We start from the raw sequence: 13,317 nt of genomic DNA on the forward strand, positions 1-13,317 counted from the left end.
CGGGCCTCCCAGGCGGACTTGGTAGGGAGCGCCCCGTGAAGCAGGGGAGGAGAGTGGGTGCAAAGCCTGCAGGGCCCTGGCCAGTCGGTCCTGAGACTCTGGGATCCACAGAGTGCTTTGAGACACCCAAAATACGGCTCATCACGTCATCGGGCAAAATGGACATTCCAGGAGCCAAGGCCATGTTTATCCTCTAGTTTCGGAAGTCCGGCACATGGCCCTCTGCACCCCACTCTCTCAGAGGTAGTCTGAAGGAAGGGCAGAAGGAGGGTCAAGACCATGTGGAGAGTGCACTGCCGATGCAAGCTCTCCCGCTTCCGCAGCCTGGTATCACATGCCCCTTCCTCAGCGTTCTTCCCAGCGCCTGCGCTCAGGGAACCCGTGTGTGCAGTCCACCCCCTTCATCCAAGCCTCCCAGCTGTGTCCTGCCACCACCACCACACCCCCAAGCTCCACCTAGCTTCTAAAGAGAGTTTGTGCTTCTGCTTGCCATCATACACTGTTATTTTTATACAGATAACTGTTGGGTGTGGTCTCTCCCCCTCTATGTTTGAAACTGTATGAGCAAAGAACCATGTCTCTTAGCTCTGCTGCCTATTCAGTGCTTTACCCGCAATGTGTGCCAAATAAAATCTCACTGAATTGAACTGATTAACCTGGTCCTTCCTTCCTTGCTCTGTGGCTATTAACTCCAGGCTTGAAATGAAAGGAAATGCTTGAAGATTAATTTAGAAATTTAACAAAATTTGTGGATGTGCACACTGATTTCAGATATGTTATTATGTGGGGAGCTAACCTACTTTTTTTTAAATAGTTGTTTTCTTGTCAGTTCCTTAATTTTTTTTTTATTAATGTAGAGTTGACATACAATGTTATATTCATTTCAGGTGCGATGATACCATTTTCCTTTTTTAAAGATAGATACCAATCGCTCATACATTGCTGGTGGGAATATAAAATGGCACAGTCACTCTAGAAAATTGTTTGGCAGTTTTCTATAACACAAAATATGCAATTACCATGTGGCCCAGCAATTGTACTCTCGGGCATTTCTTCCAGAGATATGAAAAGTTATGCTCACTTAAAACCTGCACATGAGTATTTACAGCAGATTTATTCATAGCTGCAAACAATTAGAAACAACCAGGATATCCCTCAATGAATAAATGTTTAAACAAACTGGCACATCCATACCATGGAATAAAAAAAAAAGAAGAAGAGATGAACTACTGATTCAACAACTTGGAGGGACCCCAAGGGTATTACATACAGTTTAAAAAAAAAGTCAGCCTCAAACAGTTATATGCTATGTCTACTCTAGTAACATTCTTGAAATGACAAAAATATAGAGATGGAGAACAGATTAGTAATTGCCAGAGGTTAGAGACTTGGGGGAGGGGAAGGTGGAGGGGGGTGCCGAAGGGAGGAGGGTATGGGCATAAAATAGCAATTCAGGGGATCCTTGTGGTAAGGGAACTATCCTATATTTACACATGTGATAAAATTACGCGGAACTACACACACACATACACATATCATACACACACACGAATGCATGTGACACTGGTGAAATCTGAGTAAGGTGGGTGGACTGGAACCACAGCAACTTTCTGGTTTTGATATCGCCTTCTAGTTATAGGCCATGTTACCTCTGGAAGAACCTGCATGAAGGGTACTCTGGGATCTCCCAGTACATTTTTTTGCAAAATCCTGTGGATCTACACTTTCACTTTTTTTAAAATATATTTTTAGAAGGTAGACACCAAAAGCAGATGCACGTTTCACTGAAGCAAACTGCCCATCTTCTTGGGTTTGTAAAAAGAAGATGCAATATCTATACACAATGGAATACCACTCGGCCATAAAAAAATGAGCTCTTGCCAATTGCAACACCATGGATGGACCTAGAGGGTATTGTGCTAAGTGAATTAAGGCAGAGAAAGACAAATACCACAGGATTTCACTTCTATGTGGAATCTAAAAAGCAAACACACTCTTAAATACAGAGAACAAACTGGTGGTTGCCAGAGGGGAGGTGGGTGGAGGGCGGGTGAAACAGACAAAGGGCATTAAAAGGCACAAACTTCCAGGTATAAAATAAATAAGTCAGGGAGATGAAAAGCACAGCATAGGCAATATAGTCAGTAATATTGTAATAACGTGGTATGGTGACAGGTGACAACTGTACTGAGCCCTGAGTAATGGAAAGAATTGTTGAATCACTATGTCGCATACCTGAAACTAACATACATTGTATGTCAATTTATACCTCAATTAAAAATAATGATAAATAGGGGCATCTGGGTGGCTCAGTTTGGTTAAGCGTCTGACTCTTGGCTTCAGCTCAGGTCATGATCTCGGGGTGGTAAGATCCAGCCCCGAGTTGGGTTCCGTGCTCAGCGGGGAGTCTGCTGGAGATTGTCTCTCTCTCTGCCGCCCCTCCCTGCCCCCGCCCCCATGTGTTTGTGCTCTCAATCTCAAAACGAGTAAAGAAAATCTTAAAAGCAGAAACAAAAAACAATAAAGCCCCCCAAACCAGGCTGTTCTTTTCTTGGTTTCGGTTTTTAAGTAGGTTGGATCGCAGCATGCCCCAAACCAACATGACCCGTCCCTCCCCCGCACGTCTTCAGCACACACTCACCAGTAGTAGAGGGTATAGTTGGTGTCGGGACTTGCATTCCTCCCAGGGAGCCAAGTACACTTCATGCAGCTCAGGTTATGCCAGACACATTGTAGCTCAGTCACAGCAGACTCCGGATCACCTAGAAGACCCAGCCGAGGATTTAGGATGCTTCTTGCCCTGTCAGACCAACCCACCAAACCCTCTGGGGCACGAGGGATGGTGAGAATGCTTTTCTAGAAAGCCAAAGCCTGATCTCTCACTCCATTTTACCCAGAAGGCACCCAGAATGGGGGGCCTGGGTGGCTCAGTGGGTTAAGCCTCTGCCTTCAGCTCTGGTCATAATCTCAGGGTCTTGGGATCGAGCCCTGCATTGGGCTCTCTGCTCAGCGGGGAGCCTATTTCTCCCTCTCTCTACCTACTTGTGATCTCTCTCTCTATCAGATAAATAAATAAAGGGAAGCCTGGGTGGCTCAGTGGGTTAAGCCTCTGCCTTCGGCTCAGGTCATGATCCCAGGGTCTGGAGACTGGGCCCTACATCTGGCTCTCTGCTCAGCAGGGATCCTGCTTCCTCCTCCTCTCTCTCTCTCTCTGTCTGCCTCTCTGCCTACTTGTGATCTCTGTCAAATAAACAAATAAATAAATAAATAAATAAATAAATAAAAATCGTTTGAAATAAATAAATAAGTAAAAATCTTAAAAAAAAAAAAAAAGCACCCAGGATGGAGAAAACCCAAACCTAACTTGTTATAATTTTTCTTTCTCATCTCCAGATCCCAAGAAAATATCTTTTCTATCATTGAGGGACCCTAACTTTGTATTCCTAACTGGAAAGAGCGTTTCAAGGTCAAATCCTATTTCCATGGCAGGAAACGAGTACGGCATTCCTAAATGAATGTGGAAACACAAGCAACCCATATCTCTACTTGTCTTTAAAGAAAACAAGTCTACCCCTGGGGACAAAAATATATGTTTATAAAAAATAAAAAAGTAAAAAAAAAAAAAAAACAAGTCTACTGAGTTAGAATTTACCTTCCTGTCTTTTGACCGATACTAACACAGCTTGTTTTAAAGACAAAACATTCCTCCTGAAGCAATCTGAGGGGAAGTGAGCATTAATATAACTCCTGGTAGCCGCTGACTGTGTGGTAGGCCTTTGGGAGCTGTATAATCGTTATCATCTGAAGTCTCTACTGTTATAACGCCTTCTGAGTTAAGGCATCATGTTGGGATTCAGGAAGGGGTATTGTCCAGAGACATCCTCAACCATTTTACTGTTGTACTACAAGTTAGGCTTTTCAGATTATTTATTAAATTTCTAAAGAAATGAGAGTAGGGGAGGTAAGTTGTTTTAAACCAGGCTCCCAGCCTCATGGCAACACTGAATTCTATAATTTTACAAACAAGACTTCATATACTTTTGATCTGTGCAACGCAGGTAGGGGGAAGGGCCTGGAGAACAGGCCACATAGTGCTGAGGTTTGGAATTGGGAGATGGGACCCCTCCAAACACGGAGTGAACTGGAATTCATAGATGAGATGTACCCAGCATTTACTCTTTGCCGGGTGCTATTCTAAGCACCTCACACATACTGACTTCCGTAATCCTTTCAACAGTCCGGGGAGGCAGGAACTATCATCAACCCCATTTTATAGATGAGGAAAGTGAAGTGGGTAAGGGCTAAGTCATCTGCTAAAGGTCACGCAGCTGTTCACTGGCAGAGCTGAGACTCTTGGACATCTGGGCTCCAGGAGTCCTGCCCTTCACCAGGATAAGCTCTTTCCGGCAAGCAGCCCAAGTGCTAGAAGGAACTAGGTGTCAGGCGGGAAGGAGGGGGGCAATGAAATGACTAACCTGACCATGTGAAAGCTTTCCCTAGGGCTTGTCCTGAACTGGAGCTAGGCCAGCAAGCCCATTTTCCTTTTATAACATCTTTCCCCAACTATATCTTGCATATCAAGCTAATCTTTCTATCAAATGAGGAAGATAATACTTTGGGTTTCTTTAAGGCACTGGACCTGTAATCTGAAAGCCTAGAGCAACCTACTTGGTTCCCTTCTTCCTCATGAAATGGATCAGGGTGATAATCCATGCCTTGTTCACTTCACAAGATAAGCTTCTGAGGCTCAACTTAGGGGAGGGTGTATATGTGTGTATATTACATGCCAAATTATTACATGCTATAGAACTCTGAGGCACAGTTATTCAAGCCCTGAGCACCTCGAAGGCAGGGACGTCCTTGTATTTATCACCTAATATACACGTGCCTAGAACTAATCAGACACAGCAAATATTTGAAAACTGAATGAATTAACAAACACTGAACATAAACACATGGATAATTTGCCTTTATCCCTCAAAGTACCAACAAACAGTGCTTTTGGTTGTTACCTTCCGGGGGCGGGGTGCACTTCTCCACCAAAATGCTAGGATTGTCACTTTCACTGGTGCTGCACTGGGACCCCACTTGCAGACAAATCCTCTCGTTCAGGGGTACTTCTTTGGAACGATGGGTTTCAGGAGCAATTTTCTAAGGTTAGGAAATTGTAAAAAGGCATTGCTCTAGCAAACATACAGCAATACAGGTAGGTAATAAAACATCAGCATGTTCAAATGTGTTTTAAAAAAGAAAAAAGGAAGGTTATCAGATGGCAATGGTCAGTGACTATCAACCCACGGTGATTTTGCTCTCTCCGCTCCCCCCATCCTGGGGAACATGCTGGGCTGTCACAACTTAGGAAGGCACTGCCATTGGCCTATAGTACATAGAGGCCAAGGATGCTGCTGAACATGGCTCGGTGCCCAGGACAGCTTTGCCTCCCCCCACAGCAAAGAATCATCTTGCACCAAATGTCAGTGGTACCACCATTGAGAAACCCCAGGAGAGAGAAAAGACAAATTCCCACAGTTTAAATGTATAAACCTCATGACATTTGCCTATAAACCTACCATGCTCACACATCAACTGTCTAAAATGTTAAAGGTAACACAATAAGATTATCAAAACTCAATTCCTAGGGGTGCCTGGGTGGCGCAGTCAGTTAAGTGTCCAGCTCTTGGTTTCGGCTCAGGTTGTGATCTTAGGGTCATGAGATCGAGCCTGGAATTGGGCTCTGCGCTCAGCACAGAGCCTGCTTGGGTTTCTCTCTCCCTCTCTCTTTGCCCATCCTCCCTACGCTCCCTCTCTCTAAAAATGAATAAATAAATATTTTTTTAAAAATTCACTTCCTAACTAGATGCAGTATATTATCAAGATCAAGATACAAACTCTTTAAGAATCCAGTAATCCTGGGGTGCCTGGGTGGCTCAGTGGGTTAAAGCCTCTGCCTTCGGCTCAGGTCATGATCCCAGGGTCCTGGAATCGAGCCCCACATCAGGCTCTCTGCTCAGCAGGGAGCCTGCTTCCCTTCCTCTCTCTCTGCCTGCCTCTCTGTCTACTTATGATCTCTGTCTGTCAAATAAATAAGTAAAATCTTTAAAAAAAAAAAAAAGAAAGAAAGAAAGAAAGAAAGAAAAAGAAATGAGAAGGGTTAGAAAAATTAAAAAAAAAAAAAAAAGAAACCAGTAATCCTGGTCACCTGTGACGACAGAAAGGAAAGGAGGGCCTGAGGGACTAAAGAGAGAGTTTTCATTAAACATCTTTCTGTACCGTTTGACCCTTCTGACTCTCTCGCACAAGCATAGAGATTTCAAGAGATGCTACACGCACTGAGCTACACCCTTACTCTGTAAAGTAGATGCGCTTGTGGAGCTACAGAAAGCGGACTTTTAGAGAGCATACAGATGTAAGTCACAAATCTGGGCATTACGATTCAGAATAATGAGATTAGAGGGCTGTTAAGGAAATTAACATCTCCCAATCTGAAAAGAGTTGGAATAATTAAGAATGAAGCTGCTTTTAATCAGAGCTCCAAGGAGCTTCCTGTTTTGCAATGGTTTCTGACTCAAGTTGGAGACAGCATTTCCTTTTAGATACGTGCTGATGGCCTTGAAGTGGAAAATTTGTCAAATTTACTTCTATCTGCCCCCTAAGGAGCTACTCAGCCATTTCCCTCGCCTGCGGCCAGCCAGCATGAGGGCCGCTGTGACATACCCCCAAACCCAAGAAGTAAGGGTGCCCTCAGACAGACAGCTAGCAGACCAACAACTAATCAATCATAACAAAGATACACACAAAAATCAAGTTAGAGAAACTGAATAGCTCGTAGGCCCAAGCAAGACCGCACTCTGAAAAGGGAGCCAGCTGGTCAGCCCTGAAGAAAAGACAAAGAAGGGTATGTATGTAAGCAAACTTCTGGCAGGGAGAAAAGAGGAGGATTTGGCCCCATGGACACTGAATACTTCTGTCCCGGCAAAGCTATGCCTACCTTCAGTGAGACCTCTAGCTACTCTTAGCCAAGTACATTTTCACAACTAATTTCTGATTCCTTCACAGGAAACCTACTTATCGTCTGGTTTTCTACATAGTTGCTGCCTACAGGGAAGGAACACACCAGTTATGCCAACAGAAAGCTTTCTAGAATGTTTTTTCACCGTGATCGTTCTTGTGCCAAATTAAGGAATTGGCCCTTGAGAGATGAATGTGTGCTGGGGAAATGGGGGTTCTCAGCCTGTGAAAGCGAAGGCCAGCCCCAGGATCACGGTAACGGTGGCATGAAAGTTCCAAGTGCAATATTTCACCAAGATCACAATTTTACCAAGCCCGAGTCCTATATACCTCAAAAGGAGCCACCCTGACTCAAGGATCCTCGATAATTCCTGTTTGGAAGATAATTCCTGTCTGTCTTTTGAATAAACCAGGTGGAACATGTATGGTTAAATGCCATAAATCAGAATCATCATGGGAAAAACCCCAGTTCTCTTAGTATATTAGATATTGTTCCAGTGAGAAGGCTGAGGAATTTTATTAAGCAAAGATTTTTATTATAATTGAATTTTTTAAGTTAAAAAATACTTATGTACTTAATCTGAACCTTGTCCTTGAGGGCATATAAATAACAACTCAGGAAAGAGTTCATAGGGAGAAAAACAAAGTAATTTTTAAAAATCTCTTTCAGGGGCGCCTGGGTGGCTGAGTTGGTTAAGCCTCTGCCTTCGGCTCAGGTCATGATCTCAGAGTCCTGGGATGGAGCCCCACATTGGGCTCCCTGCTCAGCGGGGAGCCTGCTTCTCCCTCTGCCTTTGCCACTCCCCCTGCTTGTGCTCTCTCTCTCTCTCTCAAATAAATAAAAATCTTTAAAAAAACAAAAAACTCTTTCAAAGTTTAAGGTAAACAATATTAAGTTGGCATGAAAAAACTAGAAACCCCAGTTGTCAATGATCACCAAGGGTAGCACATCTCTATCAGACAAGAAACTAAATCCCTCCCCTCGGATCCCAACGAAGTTGCATGGACAGCTCCCACGTGACTTTCGTAGGCGGTGACTCACTCCCCTGGTAGCTGCTGTAGGACGACATTCCGCTCCACCCCTTGGGGAATCTGGGCTTATTTGAAAATTTATCAAAAACCAAAGCCAGTGTCCTGAACTGGACCCTCCCCTCAGGAACAATGTGCATTTGGCTGGATCACACCTTTCCCAATTCCAGATTCCTTTCTCAGTAGAAAAAGAGAGTGGGCCTCAGTTTCTGCCCCTCTGGATGCCTGGATGGAACAACAGCTTTGTAATTTATTCACCTAGTGAGACTTGCTATCTCTGGGTGATGAAAGAGATCTAATCTGACGCCAAAGCACATAAATCAACATTCTTTTAACAACACCAAGCCGAGAAAACAAAAACAAAAACAAAACTTGATGCCAGATCCTCCTTCTACTTGCCAGATTGGGAAACTAGTAGATACTGCTAAAACAATGGTGGAGGGCAGCCACTTAAAACTGAGCCTGTATTCTCAGAAAAATCATCTGTGAATCCCCAGCTCCTATGTTAATGATCCTTCAGTCTAAAGACTGAAAACAACCTCAAGGGTTTATCTCACTTAGCAACTTACGATCTTTAGACAGTCACCAAAGCCCCCCAACATGTACAAACTATGCCAAAGCTGCTCCTTCAACATGCTTCAAAGGGCATATGCACCCCAGTTTTGTCTGACGATGCTAATGCTTTGTCTGAAGGATGGAGAGGGGAGATGGAGATCACTCCTGCCGTTCACTGTCAGCCTCAGGGTTATAAACTTCAAAAGGCTGGCCAGGAAATCTCCCATCCCCGCTTACAAGGGATAATCCATGTTCACCAGGAGGGCAGCAGCGATGGCCATTACCGCAGCCATCAACACCGTCACATGGCTGGAATATAAAGGAGCAGGCCTTAGGCAGAGGTCACCCTTTGTGGTCTCCATCTGGTCTCTTCAGCGGCAAAACGGAAGGTAATATTAGGTTGAACCATATGACCTAAAGAAGCAACAATTTCATGTGATTAGGTCATATGGTTCAACCTAACAATAATAATAATTTTAAAAGCTGACAGTGACTGAATGTTGATGTGGTGTCAGGTGCATTACGAACACCATCTCCTTGAACACATGCACCACTCACACAACGTAGGTCCTACCCCAGCATTTCACAAACAAGGAAATGAAGGCTCAGAGAGGTTAAGTGACTTGCTCAAGGTCACACACCTCCGAAAGGGGAAGAGACAACTGTTCAAACCCAATGCTGTCTAATTCCATTGCCTCCTAAAGTCACTTTCAACTCTAAATGTCTGTGTCTACACTGCGGAATGAGCCCCATTTCTAGGCTAGACCACCACCATGTCTCCCCGATCGATCCTCAGGTATGTACAGCTGGCTAGTGAATATGGACCTGTTAGGAAACAAAGGTGACCTCTCCTCAGTTTCAACGAGATACTTAGGCCGAAGCACTTAAAGGTCTTTCCTGGAATTTCTCAAGGCTGAACTAGGAAAGTTGCCACCAAGAATCCAAATGCCTACAGCCCCTCCCTCTTTAGGAATAAGAGGAAGCCAACAGTTTAAAAAGGGGAACTCAACTCCTGAAAGTATTACAGTCTTCTGCACTGAGAGCATCTCTTTTTTCTTGTTTGTTTGCTTTCATTTTTTTTAAAAGATCTTATTTACTTCTTTGACAGAGAAAGGGAGAGAGATCACAAGTAGGCAGAGAGGGGGGAAGCAGGCTCCCTGCTGAGCAGACAGCCCAACTCGGGACTCGATCCCAGGACCCTGAGATCATGACCTGAGCCAAAAGCAGAGGCTTTAACCCACTGAGCCACCCAGGCGCCCATTTGCTTTTTTTAATTGAAGTATAGTTGACCAATAACGTGATAGTCATTTCCAGTGTACAACATAGTGATTCCACATTTACATACCTTATTCAGTGATCCCCACAGTAAGTCTAGTTACCATCTGTCACCACACAGTTATTATGAAATTATTGGCTATATTCCCTATGCTGCACTTTTCATCTCCATGACTTAAAATTTATTTTAAAACTGAAAGTCTATATGACTTAATTCCCTTCACGTACTTCACCCATTCCCCCCCAATCCCCAGCAACCATCAGTTTGTTCTCCATATCTATGAATCTGTTTCTGTTTGATTTTGTTTGTTTATTTTTTTGACTCCACAAGAGTGCAATCATATGGTATTTGTCTCTGGTTCCATCCATGGTGTCACAAGTGGTCACATTTCATTCTTTTTTAAGGTTGAGTAATTATATATATATACATATATATATATATATATGTATATATATATATACCACAACTTCTTTATCCATTCATCTATCAATGGACACTTAGATCATTGCTTCTAACCCTTAGCTATTACAAATCGGCCATTGTAAATGATGCTGCAATAAATATAGGGCTTCATGTATCTTTTTGAATGAGTGTTTTCATTTTCTTCAGGTATATACCCAGAAGTGGAATTGCTAGATCATAAGGCAGTTCTATTTTTAATTTTTTAAGGAACCTCCATTATTGTTTTCCATAGTGGCTATACCAATTTACATTCCCAACAATAGTGCAAGAGGGTTCCCTTGTCTCCACATCCTTGCCAACACTTAAGATTTTGTTATTAAATAATCTCTATAGCCAATGTGGGGCTCAAACTTACAACCCCGAGATCAAGACTTGCATACTCCACTGACTGAGCCAGCCAGATGCCCTGATATTTCTCGTCTTTTTAATACTAGCCATCCTGACCTAGTAGATACTGCTAGGTAATTTGTCTAATTGTGGTTTTGATTTGTATTTCCCCAACGGTGAGTGATATTAAGCATCTTTTCACATGTCTGTTGGCCATCTGTACGCCTTCTCTGGAAAAAAGTCTATTTGGGTTTAGAGAACCTCCTTTAAAATGCAAATACTTCTGGGGCACCTGGGTGGCTCGGTTGGTTAAACAGCTGACTCTTGATTTTGGCTCAGGTCATGATCTTAGGGTCCTGGGATTGAGGCCCCTGTTTGTCCATGCTCACTGGGGAGTCTGCTTGAGGATTCTCTCTCCCTCTCCCTGTGAGCATCCCCACTGCACTCTCTCTATAAAATAAATAAATAAATCTTTACAAAAATAAATAAAATGCAAATACTTCTGAGTAGCCTCAGTTCTTCATCAGTGAACACCTGAGCTATAATGAGTGCTTCAGCAGGAAAGGGGCACGAATGGCAGATTAGCAAGTTTCCCTCCAAAGGAAGAACTTTTTCCATCCTCAATTTATTAAGCTTTCACATATGTTATTTGTCATGTCCCAGGAAGCCAGGGAAGTGAGTACAGCCATACTTTACACAGCAGGAAACTGAGGCTCAGAGAGGTTAGGTAATTTGCCCAGGCCAAACAGACAGCTGAGTGGTCCACCAACTAGAACCCAGTTCTGACTCTCCGTGCCACCGAGGTGCATGAACCTGATTCACGGAACCAAAGCCCTGTCACTAATATCAACTTCTCATTCAGCCTCCTCATGATTCTGGACAAATTCAACCCCAAATGTCCCTAACCTCCCCCCTCACTGAAAGAAGGCATAAAGATATAAAACAGTTTTGGACAGATGATCTGATGCTTTGAAGAAACTGTCGAAGAGAAGGGGATGCAAGCTGATTAGGCCTGAGCGAAAATTCCGTTGAATAAGACTATCATCAAGAATCTACCAAAAAAAAAAAAAAAAGAATCTGAAATGATCCAATCCTGTTAACAAAAATTCACTTGCGCCAGCTGTCCACATCTAAGTGGGAAGGCTGAACGTTCCCCTCATTTTTCGTTGGGCATCGGGAAACCTAGTCAGCCCTATCTGCCCCGGACGTCTTACTTTCTCACTTGCCATGTGGCCATTCACTCCGTGTTCGCATGGTTCTTGCATATCTGTGTGCACGTCGTTAGCAAGACAGTGAACACATGGTCTGCATACAAGGCGACAGGCAGGAACACGGGAACACATTTTCACATAATTGTTTGTTGAGTGCCTAGTGGATAAAAGATATCTGGCATTTCCTAACAAAGTAATCTCATTGCATTTGATTATCAGATAATGAGCAAATATTTTCAAATGTTCAAATGCTCAGCTTTTTTTTTTTTTAACAACAATCTTTTCATAGTCATTTTCCCAGGTAAAATTGGGACACGACCCAAAACAAAATTCCCACTTTGAAGTAAGATTAGAATTCCGTTTATTCTTGGCTCCAGTTCATAGTGTTCACTTTACCTCATCAGTACAATACGTTCTAGAACACTCACCTTATCCTGCTTGTTGTCAAAGTGACTAAAATACCGTAAGGTGCAATTTGGGCTGGCTCCTTCAGGAGGATCCCATGTCCATATGACCGTGCAGAGGTTTTCAACAGAAACACTCAAATTCGTCACAGGTGGCTGGGTTTCTGCTCAAATCAAGCACAAGAAATAAATTTATCAACATCAGCCAGCGTTTTCAGTAGGCCATGAAAGCCATTCCTCCCAGTCCTGGATGCCAAGAAGAATAAAACTAACAACAGCCTAGAATTTATTGAGCCAGGCACCGTTCTAAGTACTCTCCCCACTAATCCACTGGCTCGTCACAACCGTCACAACTCGTCACAACTATCAGCTCATCTTAAAGATGACGTGACTGAGGACAAGAACACTGAGTCACTTGCCCCATGTCCCATAGCTCATAAACGGCAGAGCCAGGATACATACCCAGAAAGTGCCTCCAAGGCCACATTTTTTTTTTAAGATTTTTTTTTTTGTATTTGACAGGGAGACACAGTGAGAGAGGGAACACAAGTAGGGGAAGTAGGAGAAGAAGCAGGCTTCCCGATGAGCAGGGAGCCCACTGCGGGGTTTGATCCCAGGACCCTGGGATCATGACCCTAGCCGAAGGCAGACGTGCAACAACTGAGCCACCCAGGCACCCCCCCAAGGCCGCATTCTTAACTACCTGCTGGAGTGTGGACAAAGGGAAGAGTATGGCCTTAAATTTCCCTTTCCCTCCTGCAGGAGTTTGGGGTTCCTTATGCCTGGGATCGACACCTCACTCGACACAGCCACTTCAATCTCCGCAGCTCCGCCGGCGAGTTCAAGCAGCACATCTTTCATCATGCTTGCTAACATGACCTGGCTAACTGTTGTTATAACTTTTCCGAAGAAGTACTGAGGAAGATTGAATAGTTCTTGTTGCTCCCCTGAGGTCTGACACTACACAGCTGGGACTGTAGCTTTGACTAATCTGAAGAGGGAAGAGAGAGGAGGAGAAACTGAACCAGTGTCTTAAAAATGTGTT

General features: G+C 43.6%; 1 protein-coding gene across 1 annotated transcript in view; it reads right to left on the minus strand.

The window, feature by feature from the left end:
- The window catches only part of IL13RA1 (interleukin 13 receptor subunit alpha 1), a 54,967-nt gene that overhangs the window by 36,152 nt on the left and 5,498 nt on the right, over window positions 1–13,317 (minus strand). Inside the window, exons 2-4 of the mRNA XM_045068347.1 lie at window positions 12,297–12,436; window positions 5,013–5,151; window positions 2,642–2,762 (exon numbers count right to left, since the gene is read on the minus strand). Of these exons, the coding sequence (XP_044924282.1) occupies window positions 2,642–2,762; window positions 5,013–5,151; window positions 12,297–12,436 (400 nt within the window). The remainder of the gene's footprint in view (window positions 1–2,641; window positions 2,763–5,012; window positions 5,152–12,296; window positions 12,437–13,317) is intronic.

This window comes from Mustela putorius, unplaced genomic scaffold, assembly GCF_011764305.1.
Source record: "Mustela putorius furo isolate JIRA1106 unplaced genomic scaffold, ASM1176430v1.1 tig00003901_pilon_pilon_pilon, whole genome shotgun sequence".
NCBI lineage: Eukaryota > Metazoa > Chordata > Mammalia > Carnivora > Mustelidae > Mustela > Mustela putorius.